Source organism: Pipistrellus kuhlii, unplaced genomic scaffold (assembly GCF_014108245.1).
Source record: "Pipistrellus kuhlii isolate mPipKuh1 unplaced genomic scaffold, mPipKuh1.p scaffold_m20_p_30, whole genome shotgun sequence".
In the NCBI taxonomy this organism is placed as follows: domain Eukaryota; kingdom Metazoa; phylum Chordata; class Mammalia; order Chiroptera; family Vespertilionidae; genus Pipistrellus; species Pipistrellus kuhlii.
Genome location: NW_023425530.1, coordinates 6518813 through 6532138, shown reverse-complemented (window position 1 = coordinate 6532138; position 13326 = coordinate 6518813). Strand labels below are relative to the sequence as shown.

General features: G+C 38.3%; 1 protein-coding gene across 1 annotated transcript; it reads right to left on the bottom strand.

The window, feature by feature from the left end:
• Positions 1-2664: 2664 nt before the first annotated feature.
• LOC118731415 (olfactory receptor 7A5-like) lies at positions 2665-3588 on the bottom strand. The gene has a single exon (XM_036460030.1). The coding sequence runs from the start codon at positions 3586-3588 to the stop codon at positions 2665-2667; it is 924 nt and encodes a 307-aa protein (XP_036315923.1).
• Between the last annotated feature and the right edge of the window lie 9738 nt (positions 3589-13326).

Here is a 13326-nt window from a genome sequence, read left to right as displayed (position 1 = left end):
GGGTATGTGCCTTGACCAGAAATTGAACCATAATCTCCTGGTTCATAGATTGATCCTCAACCACTGAGACATATATGCCTGGCTGAATTTGACTACTTTAGATATGTCATATAAGTGAAATCATGCAGTAGTTGTCTTTTTGTGACTGGCATCTCTCACTAAGCATAAGGTCACCAACTCTCCTCTGTCAAATACCTATTTCTCTATTGTATGTGCAATTCAAATGTCATCTCCTTCTGTCAGGATCTTGACATCCCACAAATACAAGTATCAGATTGGAAATTGTTATGAATATGTTAAGAGCAGCTCAATAAAAAGAAAAGCCGAAAAAGATGGTTATCAAAAAAAGAACAGCTCTCTAGCTCTGTTAATCAATGAGTTAAGTCCCTGGACTTGAGATATCTGGAAGGAAAAAGGTCTAATCCTTTTTTTTTCTTTATTGATTAAGGTATTACATATGTGTCCTTATACCCTCATTGCCCCTACCTTTCCACTAATTTCCTCACCTCCATTGTCTGTCTCCATTGGTTAGGCTTATATGAATGCATACAAGTCCTTTGGTTGATCTCTCCCCCTTACTCCCACCTTCCCCTACCTTCCCTCTGAGGTCTAGTTGTTTACTGCAAGAAATGAAAAGTGGGATTCAAGTAGCAGAGTGGGGATATTTATATTGGAAGGGCTTGACCCTCTAGTGTAGGATTTCCACATCTGCTCAGTAATATGTATTTACTCTCACTTTGTTCTCTAAGATCACTCTGCTGTTGAGGGCTGATGTAGAATAAAACTTTGCTGAATTAAAAATTATACAAATAGTAGACTCTGTGCAGAGATAGCCCCAATTCTTTATCTGCTTTCATATCCTTGGCAATGTGACTGTGAGTTCCAGAGAAGTAGTCTTTTTCTCCACCTTTCCATCTGGGCTGGACTTAGGGTTTTTTACTGGTTTTGGCCAATAAAATATGGTGGAAGGTACAGTGTGCTTTACTAAGTCTTGGTGCATTTCCACTGTTCTCAGAATCTTGGCTCAGCCATGTGAACAAACCCAGGGGGAAGGGGAGCTTCCAGAGAAGGAGAGGACATGGGGACAGAGCTCATTTATTCCAGCCAAGCCCTCCCTCTATCAGTCACCAAAGCTAAGCCCCTAAGACATTAGAAAGGTCAGCAGAGACAGCCCCGCTGACTCATAGCTGACTGCAGACTCATGAGGAGACCAAGAATCTACACCTAAATGGGCAGGATTCATCCTTTGATCATAAAGATTGAAGATATTGCCCTTGCCCGTTTGGCCCATTATATGGAACATTGGCCTGAGGACTGAAGGGTCCCAGGTTCAATTCCAGTCAAGGAATGCCCATGTTTCAGGCTCAGTCCTCAGTAGGGGAGTGCAGGAGGCAGCCAATTAATGGTTCTCTCTCATTATGAGAGATGTTCATATCTCTCTCTTCCTCTCCCTTCCTCTCTGAAGTCAGTATATATATATATATATATATATATATATATATATATATATATATATATATAATTTTTTTTAAAGATTGAAGATATTCCTGAGTGTAAATATACTTATTGTGTAATAGTGAGATTGTTCACTTACATTCCTTCTAGTGGATTTGAAAAATTTATAAAAGTGGAGATAGTGAATTTAGAACACTAGAAAGAGTCACATTAGTAGGGAGCACATTTAATGCTTTCAAGTAGCCTTGGTCTTTATGGTTCAGTTGGTTGAGCATAATCCCATGCACAGAAAGGTTATTGGTTCTATTCACAGTCAGGGCACATTTCCAGGTTTTGGATTGGATCCCCAGTTGGAATGTGTATGGAAGACAACTGATCAATATTTCTCTCTCATGTGGATATTTCTCTCTTCTTCTGTCATTCTCCTGCTCACTTTCAAAAAATCATATAAAAAGAAAGTTTTATAGCAAAAACAGTGAGATAGTTCAGGAAAAAAATTATAAAATATTCTACTTAATCTTTCACTCCAATGAATAAAGCGCCTTACACTTGGACAGTATATTCCACTTTATTAAGTACAAAAATGCCATGAAAACAAGTTTTGTATAGTAAAATATTCTACCACTATTATTGCTTCATAACTTTCAAAGTCATCTTTGACTCTAACCATAAAGAGTGTATTTTGTTGTAGACTCTTCTTGGAAACATGTGTCTGATAGTCATTTTTTTGCCAGTGGCTAGGGTAGGCATATGGACACAAAGATGATTAATAGAATGAAAAGATAAAACCAGGATATCAGCTTTAAAATATACTAGCATGTTAAAGTCAAATTATAAAGAAGAACAGTAAAGGCAGTACTATAGAAAATAATGATGAGCAAATAAGTGAAAACTATGGCCTCAGATTTTACTCTACAATAAAATTATACAAATGACCATAGTATCCAAGTATGATTTTGTCCATTAAGGTACTATAATTCAGGGCAATTCTTTCTGTAAAACAATAGAAAAATTACTTGGAATAATATATGGCATAAGATAATAAATAATGCTAAAGTAATTCATGTTAACCTATGAGATAAATGAGAATTTCCAATTACATCTAGTCCTAAGATTGGTTTTAGTTGTGTCAGAACCTCTGGCTGTGAGGATTTGCACTCTGCATTCCTGGGCAATTCTTTAGCCTAGTACAGCTAGCTCTTGAAGAGCTTACCTTCCAAGGAATCTTTGCAGGGCTCTCTTTATGTCCTTGTTCCTGAGACTGTAAATGAAGGGGTTCAGCATGGGTGTGACCACCGTGTACATCACCGAGGCTGTTGCACTTGAGTGTGAGCTCTGGGAAACAGCAGAGCTGAGGTAAACACCTAGGACTGTACCATAAAATAAAGAGACAACTGAGAGGTGAGAGGCACAGGTAGAAAATGCTTTATACTTCCCCTGAGCTGATGGGATTGCACGTATGGATGAAATTATCTTGGAGTAAGAGTAAAGGATCCCAGCAAGGGGACCAACACATAGCAGCACAGCTGAAGAATACATTAGAATATTGTTAAGAAAGTTGTCAGAACAGGCAAGTTGGAGCACCTGATTAAGTTCACAGAAAAAGTGGGGGATTTCTGAGTCTGAGCAGAAGGACAGCCTCAATACCATTAAGCTATGTAGCAAGGAAACCATGGCACTCATGATCCAGGACAGCAGAACCAGCAGTCCACAAAGCTGGGGATTCATGATGACCATGTAGTGCAGGGGGTGGCAGATGGCCACAAACCGGTCATAGGCCATCACGGTCAGGAGGCAGTTGTCCAACACGGCAAAGAGTATGAAAAAATACATCTGTGTGATGCAGCCTTCATAGGTGATGGCTTTGCTCTGTGTCTGGATGTTCCACAGCATCTTTGGGATGGTGGTGGAGGTGAAACAGATGTCCACCAAGGACAAGTTGCAGAGGAAGAAGTACATGGGTGTGTGGAGGTGGGAGTCTGAGCTGACAGCCAGGATGATGAGCAGGTTTCCCAACACAGTGATCAGGTACATGGAGAGGAAAAGCCCAAATATGAGGGGCTGCAGTTCCAGTGCCTGAGAAAGTCCCAGGAGAAGGAATGCTGAAATTTCAGTACCATTGCCTGGTTCCATGTGTCAGAAGTGTCTATCAGAAAATAGAAGAAATTTATAACTAAATGTCACATTAACATGTAGTTGTTCCTGAGAATCAATGACATATTTATGTTTTAGAATTAGGAAAATTATTTCCATTTTTACTGTGTGATCTCGTCCTCATTATGGTATCTCCATTGTCGTTTGTCATTAGAATTTCCATTTCCTCAACCTGTTCTTCAAACATAATGTATATTATTGTTTTACTGTGGATATCTCTCATGCATTTTTGGAATATATATTGACTATAGACCATGTTCTGGGCACTGTTCAGAGTATAGGATGCTGAAAAATAGTCTCTATAAACAAATGATGGAGAAAGAATATTATCAAATTAAAAAATAATAAAACAGATACAATGGTACAGCTGCAAAAACAAAAAGTAAATCACATTAAGTGGAGAAAGTGGATACTGGGTGCTCTCTTTTATAGTGTTTAGCCAGGACAGGCCAACAGAGGACACTTAGCAGGTACCTCATGGAAGACTAAGTGGGAGGCTGAGGGGGAAGTGTTTGCCAGGCAGAAGGTACAGCCAGTGCAAAGGCCCTGAGGAAGTATATTGTTTAGAAAATCAGGGCTCAAAATGAGCCAGAGAGTCAGGGGGAATGAGCATGACAATGCTGTGTCAGAGGTGGTGTCAGAGGATATTAAGAAATAAGGTGGCCTGTGTTTTTCTCTTGTAACTTCAAGTCATGGAGAGTTCCTTGTATACACTATGTAAATCTAGCACTTGTATACACTATGTAAATCTGGTTGCAAAACCATCTTGTGAATTGAAAAGGATCTTCTTAGTATCTCCACCAGGTAATAGAGTCACCTTGGAATATATCAGTCCAGGCACCCCTGCTCTGAAGACTGCTCACAGTTTACAAGGTACACACACACACACACACACACACACACACACACACTGCAGAACATCATGGACTCTTCATCTGTGTTATTTCCATGTCCTTCTCCCTCCCACTCTATGCAGTCTATGAGCAGATACAAGTCAGGATGTACAGATCAAATAGCTTTTCCAAATAGAATTTAGAAATAGTATTTAGATATTCTTCTAGTAAGTCTTCTAGGACAAATAAGCTTTGGGATTCAAATTGCTATGCACATTTTCTGACCTATAGTTAAAGAAATATAAACAATAGTTTAAATGAACATAGAGGGAGAAAGAGCAATGACATGGATATTAAGAAGGAGAAAGGTTAAATTAGCTCAGATAGTCTCTGAGAGGCATTGAGTAAGAAAATTTTTCTTTGGATTCTGGAACATTTTCAACCCTAATTACACACCCTTTAAAGCCAAGCAAAATTAATATGGAGAAAATTTCTTTTGATTAAAATACAAAGACAGATACCATGGACAAGAGAGTAGGGAGTGAGGGCATGTGCTTGGGGGTGGGAATGACCAGGGAGAGGTCAATGGGGGAAACAGGAGACCTATGAAATACTTTAAACAATAAACAACTAAATAAAAAAATAAAATATAATATATTTATAGATATAAGATTACCCCAAGTGAAAACTGACCAAAAAAATTAACCAATAACTCCCAAAAGGAAATATATAAAAGCAACACCAGTTGGATATTTTTAATGCCAAGCAATAGAAGACTGATTTTTCCTATGCTTCTTCTATATTTATTTGACCAATAACTTTTTATATGGCCGATGATAGATGTGGCATTTCTTCTTTTCTTGGACTTTGGGTTTTGAACTCATGTGTTTACAAATCAATGGGCATAGTCTAATTCTGGTTGTGGTCTTCATTCAACATGCAAAGGCCTCGCAATTCATGAATAGTTAGTCCTGTACATGCCATGGCAACCCATCATTCCACTTTGAGTAACTTTTTTCATATGATTAAAGCCTGAGCACATTGTCATGCAAACATTCATTTCATTGTACTCTGTCTTCACCATACAGTGCCAGATCCAAACAAGCAGGGCTTCACCTGTTTTGTTCACCTTTGTATTTTCATAAATCTTTGTGAATATATGCACACTTACATAGGCAAATCTTTAAGTAAAAGTGAAGTTATAAAATGAAAAGCATGACAGAGAGAATGAATCCTGGTTGAACAGAGTGAATTGTAAGCAACTGTATTAAAGAGAACTGAGTGGAGCATCAAAAACTAACCAAAACAAGATGTAATGAATAGCAATAATTTAGGGTTTCAAACACGAATTATTAGTCAAATTGGCAGTGGCATAGACATAGAAGATAACCTGTGTTTCTAGAAATTGTGATAAACAGCTGATGCTCCATTGTTATTTGTTGAGTACATCAGGAATTAGGTCCAATTTACAAGTACATTGAACACATGTTAAGGTTGCCTTTTAGTATTTGAAAACTTTGAATTGTTGGATAAAAACTGGAAAAGTATCAACCTAGAAGAAAATGACATTATTCTCCTACCTCAGTCACATCATAAAAACTCAGAAGGATTGCCTACTCACAGTTAAGTGTAACTAGTTCAGGTGAAATGATAGGAAACTGCATATTAATACACGTGGGTAGGTGAAACCACTGTAATTAAGTTAGCAGATTTAGAAGCAATGAGACAGACGTATTTAACTAAATAAAAAGTAAAACATTTTTATGGCCATAATATCCCCCAAAGTCAATTGAGAAATAATAATTTATATTTATTTTAATTTCTTATTTTAAATTGCATAGAATTTATTGGGGTGTCACTGGTTAACAAAATTACATAATATTCAGGTGTACATTTCTATAATATATCATATGTATATGTGTTCATCATTTCTAGTCAAGTCTCCTCTCATCATTGTTTATTTCTCTGTTTACCTCTTCTACCTCCCCTTCCATAATAATATTTAGAATTCATTTAAAAGACTGATCATGAAAGAATAATAGGCGTATAAAATAATACTCAAATTAACAAGACCATCAAATATGTGAATCTTTAATCAAACTCAGAAAATGTTCAGAAAAAAAATTTTAAAAATTCACATCTCTCAGCCTGGGGAAAACTTAAAAAGGTGTCCCATTGACTGGGATTGGAACTTGTACCAGTAAACAGGTAGCAAAGGGGTACTCTGTTTTCTTTTCTGGCAGAACAGTCAAGTGTTACAACATTGGGAAACCAATCTGAAGATAGCTATAAAAATTACAAGTACATATATTCTTTAAGTCATTGTTTCTCAGTCTCTGTACTATGGATATTCTGGGTCAGGTCATTGTTTATGGTATGGTCTCTCCTGTGCTTCCCTAGACTCTACCTACACTTTCCTTGTGACAGACAGGCACTCAGCCGCCCCTCCTCTCCGTGTACGTGTGACACACAGAATTGTCTCTGAAAATTGCTGACTGTCTCTTGGGGAAACAGTACTGCCACTGGTAGAGAACCAGAATTTTAATGTAACAACCTCAAAATATTTTGTATAATTGTGATACTAGCAATGCATTGAGAAAGTACTGCTTATGGAAGGCTTTCAAGTGTGCATAACAGCCATTTCATAAAATATTATGTGCATGTAGTAATAATGAGTTGGCATCACATTAGTTGACTAGAGGAAAGGTTATAACGTATTGTTGAGTAATGAGGAAGAGTGGACACATAGAAAAAAAGAGTGTACAACACATAAAGAGGATTTATGATGGGCATAGGATGCTACTTATGCATTTGTACAAATGCATAGGAGTGTATATGTATGCATAACGCAGAAGAGAAGTTTTTTAAAACTAAGAATTTATGGAACAGATTATCAAAGGAATGAAATTGGGTTAAGTTTAGTAGTTACAAAAGAACTGCATGAAACAAAATTAAGTGAGAATCAAATTAATCTATATAAAGACAGTTAATAATAATAATTTAATAGCATTTACATGGCCACTAATTCCAAATTAAATTTTCAATAACTTTGAAATAAAAGAATATTATAGAATGGCTCTTTAAAAATATTTTTTTTATTTATTTCAGAGGTGAAAGAAGAGGGAGAGAGACAGAAACATCACTGATGAGAGATAGTCATTGACTGGCTGCCTCATGCAGACCTACCAATGGGGAACAAGCCTATAACCTGGACCCTAACCAGGAATCAAACCATGGCCTTGTTCAAACACTGAGCCATGCTAGCCAGGCTAGAATGGATTTAAATTTGGAAGAAAGCATTATCTACAATATTATAGTTTCTTCTTATTTAAAGATATTGGATTCAAATATGCTAATGAAGATAAAGTGCAAAAAAGAATGCCTTCCAGAGGATAGTAGAAGATGATGCCTGTTTTGTAAATAGAGCTAACAACTGAAGACAAAAAAGAACAAAAAGGAGAAGATGGAGATGTGAAACAAGTTGGCAATGTCTGTAGGGTTGTTTATTAGCACTGCATAGAGAGAAGAACATTCACTTTCTTTTTTTGCTGAAAGAAAGGATGCACAAGTGAAAAGTAAAAAAGTAAAAGCTGAATGTTTTCATTAAGCAAAGTAAAATTGTTGGGTCAATCGGGAAAAAAGGAGACACATGTAAAACTTTAGGCAATAAAAATAAAGAAGAATAAAAATTTAAAAAGCAATGAAGAAAATACAATATAACTGATGACAGATTTGAGCCCACACTATTAGTAAACACTCACAATGCCCACATATACACACACGAAAGTAGTCAATAACAAACAACAAAGTGGGTGATAGAAACCTCCAATTCCTTATTTAGAATGCAATCAAAATCAGGAATAAAGACACTCTGACCCCACTGCACTAGCATCAGGACTTTACAGACGACTTACAAGGGAGAAAACAAATTATTACTAAACCACAAATATATTCAGATCACAAGTGATGAAGTAATTGAAAAGTTAAACTATTTATCATAGCATACATCTTGTTAATTATCAAATATATTCTTTTTCATGTGCATTGAATACCAGAGTGAAAGGAGATCCTGTGAAATGTGTGTCATATGAACTACCGTTGTAAGGTAATTTCTTCAAGGAATATATTGGTCCTGGATCTTTTTCATCAATGGAAACATAGTCAAATAGGTTCCATGATAAAAATAAAGAACTGCCCTCACTTGACTGGACATCCCTCCATACTTATTGCTCTATTTTCCTGTTCCCTTTAGTTGTAAAACTCACTGTACACATTCTACTTTTACTTGAATCACTTAAAGCCTCAGATTGTCACCTCTAATTGGTCTTCCATCGGTTAATTATCAGCAATTAGTTCAATGTTCACTTCTTCTTTTAGCATCATTAATCAGGAATTAGTTAGTTAATCAGGAAAACAAGCAACCATAGACTGGTGCCTGTCAAGAGACCTCAAGTACATGTGCTTGGTTTTGATTTTCTCTGACCCTTTCCTGTAGAATCTACTGGACCGCTGGACTCACCTGATGGGGAACAATGAGGAGAAAGTCTTCATGGGAAAGTCCAACCTTATGGATGGGTGAGGATGGAGACTGAAGCTCTCTGCCCAGACAAGACAGCAGGAAGGAGGCAAGCACAGGTATTCTAGACAAACAGGATTCCAAAAGCAACAGTGGTTCCCCTCCAGCCCAAGGTTACACACGCTGAGAGACTGGAGATGAGGAGATATTTATAGCTCCCTATGTCTGCTCATTAGGTGGATTTCTATCTTGTTACTCCAACTTCTAATCACCTTATTTTCCTCTGGGTCTGGACAGAAGAAAATGTTTTCCTGGAGATTCTGTGGTCCCAAATGACAATCTTAGAATTCAAGTGAGTCCAGTTTTTACTAGTTCTTCCCCATCACATTTGTTGGGTTTCAGGGGACTAACATACCTGCATCTTATACCAACCCTGATTTAAAATTTTTCCAAATTTACGACTGATGATATAGTATAGAATAGAAAACTTGAATCTCCAAATATTGACTTGTGATAGGGATACAGGCTCTGATATCTACAGAAAATTGCTATTTTTCTTTTCTACAGGGGGAGATCTAAGTTCCTTTGTTATAAATTTTGAGTGTTATACAAAGGGCTTCATGACACATTAGCCAAAAGAATTTGGCATTTCAACCTTATATCACAAATTAAGAGCTGGCATTTAGTCCCTCACTATGAAATATTTGTTAATTATAAGAAACATATTTAGATTTTTTTGCATTCTAATCTAAGCTTGGAATAGGAAAGCGAATAGACTCTTCCCTGTAGCCTCCAGAAGAAATCTAGCCCTGCAAACATCTTGATTTTATCCACCCAGGGATCTATATCCTGTTTCTGACCTCAGGAATTGTAAGAGCATGAATGTGTTTGTTGTAAATCACTTGTGTGGTCATTTTACATTAACATTAAAAAGTAAATACACATTTACCCAATAAAATTTTCTTCAGGAAACTAAAATCAAGTTTCTCAGTTCATTCATTTATCTTTCCCTGTGTAAAGGCATTTTGAGTTGTAATCCACCCTTAAGTAAAATAAATTTGTAATAAGTTTGGAGGTATTTGCATAAATGTAAATGTGCTCCCAATTTTGATACCTTTGAGGCATTAACATAGGAAAAGCAATTCATCATTTAAGTTCATCATATATTTTAAATCTTCATGTCTATATTTTTACATCTTTTCACTTTGTGTTAATTCAAAAATTCATTATTTTAATTTCTACCTTCTTTATTTTTATTATTTTTTATTTTATTTTATTGGGGTGACATTAATCAACATGAACATATAGGTTTCATGTGTGGATTACTAATTTACAAAATCTGTATATAGGACCATGTGTCCACCACCCAAAGTCAAATCTCCTCCTGCCACCTCATATTAGGACCCCTTTCTTCACCCACTCCCTCCCTCTGGCAGCCATCACACTGCTCTTTGGTCATTTGGTCATAAGTTTCAGTTTTATATTCAACATATGAGTTAAATCACATAGTTCTTAACGTTCTCTGTTTGACTTATTTCACTTCGCATGATGTTCTCAAGGTCCATCCATGTTGCTGTAAATGACACTATTTCCTTCTTTTCTTATGGCCGTGTAGTACTCCATTGTGTATATATTACACATCTTCTTTATTCAATATTTTATTGTAGGGCACTTTGGCTTGTTTCCAACTCTTGGCCACCATGAATAAAGCTGCACTGAACATAAGGGTTCATATATCTTTGCGTATAAATGATTTCGAGTTTTTCAGGTGTATACCCAGGAGTTAGATTGTTGGGTTGTATGGTAGCTCTATTTTTAATTATTTGAGGAAGCACCAGACTGCCCTCCATAGTGGTTATATCAGTCTACATTCCCACCAGCATTGAATGAGGGTTCCCTTCGTACCACAGAGCTACAATAATCAAAACAGCATGGTATTAGCAGAGAAACAGATACACAGATCAATGGAACAAAATAGAGAGCCCAGTTATAAAACCATACATGTATGGACAGATAATTTTCAACAAAGGAGCCAGAAATGCACTTTGAGGTAAAGATAGTCTCTTCAATAAATGATGCTGGGAAAACTGGAAAGGCACATGCAAATAAATGCAATTGAATTGCAGTTTGTCTTTTTTATCTTCTTTAAATTTCTCTTAAGTTTACTTTCAAGACAAAATATCTATACTAATAAAAGGGCAATATGCTAATTAGACTGGACATCTTCCAGACATCCTTACAGATGTCCTCCCAGACAAAGCCACAGTGGTGGGGGCTGAGGCAGGGGTGATCAGGCCAGCAGGCAAAGGTGGTTAGGGGTGATCAGGCAGACAGGCACAGTGGTTAGGAGCAATCAGGCAGGCAAGTGGTTAGGAGTGATCAAGCAGACAGACAAAGGTGGTTAGGGATGATCAGGTAGACAGGTGAGCAATTAGGGATGATCAGGCAGGCAGGCAGAGTGGTTAGGGGAGATCAAGCAGGCAGAGGGGTTAGGGGTGGTCAGGCAGGCAGGCAGAGTGGTTAGGGGCGATCAGGCAGGCAGGCAGGCAGGCAGGCAGGCAGGAAAGCAGTTAGGAGCCAGCAGTCCTGGATTCTGAGAGTGTGTAGGCCAGGCTGAGGGGACCCCACCACCCCTGTGCACGAATTTCGTGCACAAGGCCTCTAGTATTAAATAATTTGCTTGTAGGATGGTTTGTCATGCAGCAATAGCCTACTAATACAATAATTAAGAGAAATATAAGTGAGGACACTAGTTATCTGCTGTTGATTGTTGTCTGCACTAGTTCTTTTTTTTAATAAATTGAATTATAAATTAAATTATAAATTGGTTTTAATTAACTGATAAATACTGAATGTTGTAGTCTGTAACAAATAATACATCTCCTCTTTAAGTTCTCATGGAACATTGACAAAAGTCAGTTAACTTCTTAGTCACACATTTCAAAACATCAGAAGAAAAAATTAAAGTATATTCTCTAACTACAAGGCCATAAAATTCAACTAAAAATTTTTTTTTTTTTTGTGGGGGGAGGAATTTTTAAAACAATCTCCTCAATTGCAACTTGGTCAAAAGAGAATTATTCAAAATACTATTTTAAAGATTACAATGAGCCCAGCCGATGTGGCTCAGTGGTTGAGCATTAACCCATGAACCTGGAGGTCATGGTTCGATTGGTTTGATTCCTGGTCAGGGCACTTGCCTGGGCCTCCAACTTGATCCCCAGGAGGGGGAAGGCATCCTATCAATGATTCTCTCTCATCATTGACATTTCTATCTTTCTGTCCTCCCTTTCTCCGAAATCAATACAAATATACTTAATGGGGGGGGAAAATAATAACAATGAGAGCTCTATGTCAAAACACAGGGTGTGATCTAAGTTGTAGCTTTCAGGAACTGAAGGATGGGAAGGGGCCCTATCCTGGCAGGAGTCTTGGCTTCTGCTGGCAGGGAATATGGCAGGCATTGGCAGTAGGCAGTAGATCATGGAACATGGCGGGCATCAGTCACGGTGGGAGGTGTAGATGAGCAGGGGCACTAGACTGCTGAAAACAAATCGGTTTCACTAAAAAAGATGTTGACAGGAAGCCAGGAAGGCTGGTCAACAACCTTAATTGCTCTAACCTTTAGTTGAGATATTGTTAGCCAAAGCAGAATCTACCTTGTTCGTCCTGTGAAAGTTTCTGTTATCCTGCCTAAGGGCTACATGTAAATTTCTGTTTATGTTGCCTAAGATGTTTTCCCTAAACCCTCAATAAAAGGGGATGGCAGGGCCAGAGCAGGGAGTAGTTCTCCCACTAGAATTGGACTACCACCTCGCCCCCCATATCACCAAATTGAATTTCTTCAAGTCTCTTTTCATTTGTGTGCGGCCCTTCTCCAGAACCTGAACCCTGAATTGGAACTCTTTCTACGCAGGTCGTGAAAGAGAGTCCTATATCAGACCAAGGTAGGGCACTGGTCACTGTCATCGGTCAAGCCTCTGGTGGTTACTGAAAATTCTTTGCTCCCTTGTGACACGATCCTGCCTGACACTCACACCTGCAGCCAGTGCTGACCCCACTTGCACCCGCTGCCAGCACCAGAGCCACCACTCACACCTGCTGCCAGCCCCACTTGCACCTGAAGGCTTCCCCACCTACCCTGCTCCTGAGGGACAATTGGGGCCAGCAGCCGCCACTCACCCCCACTGCTGATGCCAGCCCCAATCTCTCCATTCCATTAGCAGGTGTAAGCAGGGCCAGCATCATTATCATGTGGGAGCGGCAGTGGCAGGAGCAGGGCTGCTGGCAGACAGGGGACCTGGGGCCAGGTGGGGGTGTGGAGGATGGGCCAAGACCTGCCCTTGTGCTCACCACAGCCTCACAGCC

What these genes read in the sequence shown, in the direction of transcription:
- LOC118731415 (XM_036460030.1), bottom strand. Translation starts at nt 3,588, where the DNA reads ATGGAACCAGGCAATGGTACTGAAATTTCAGCATTCCTTCTCCTGGGA.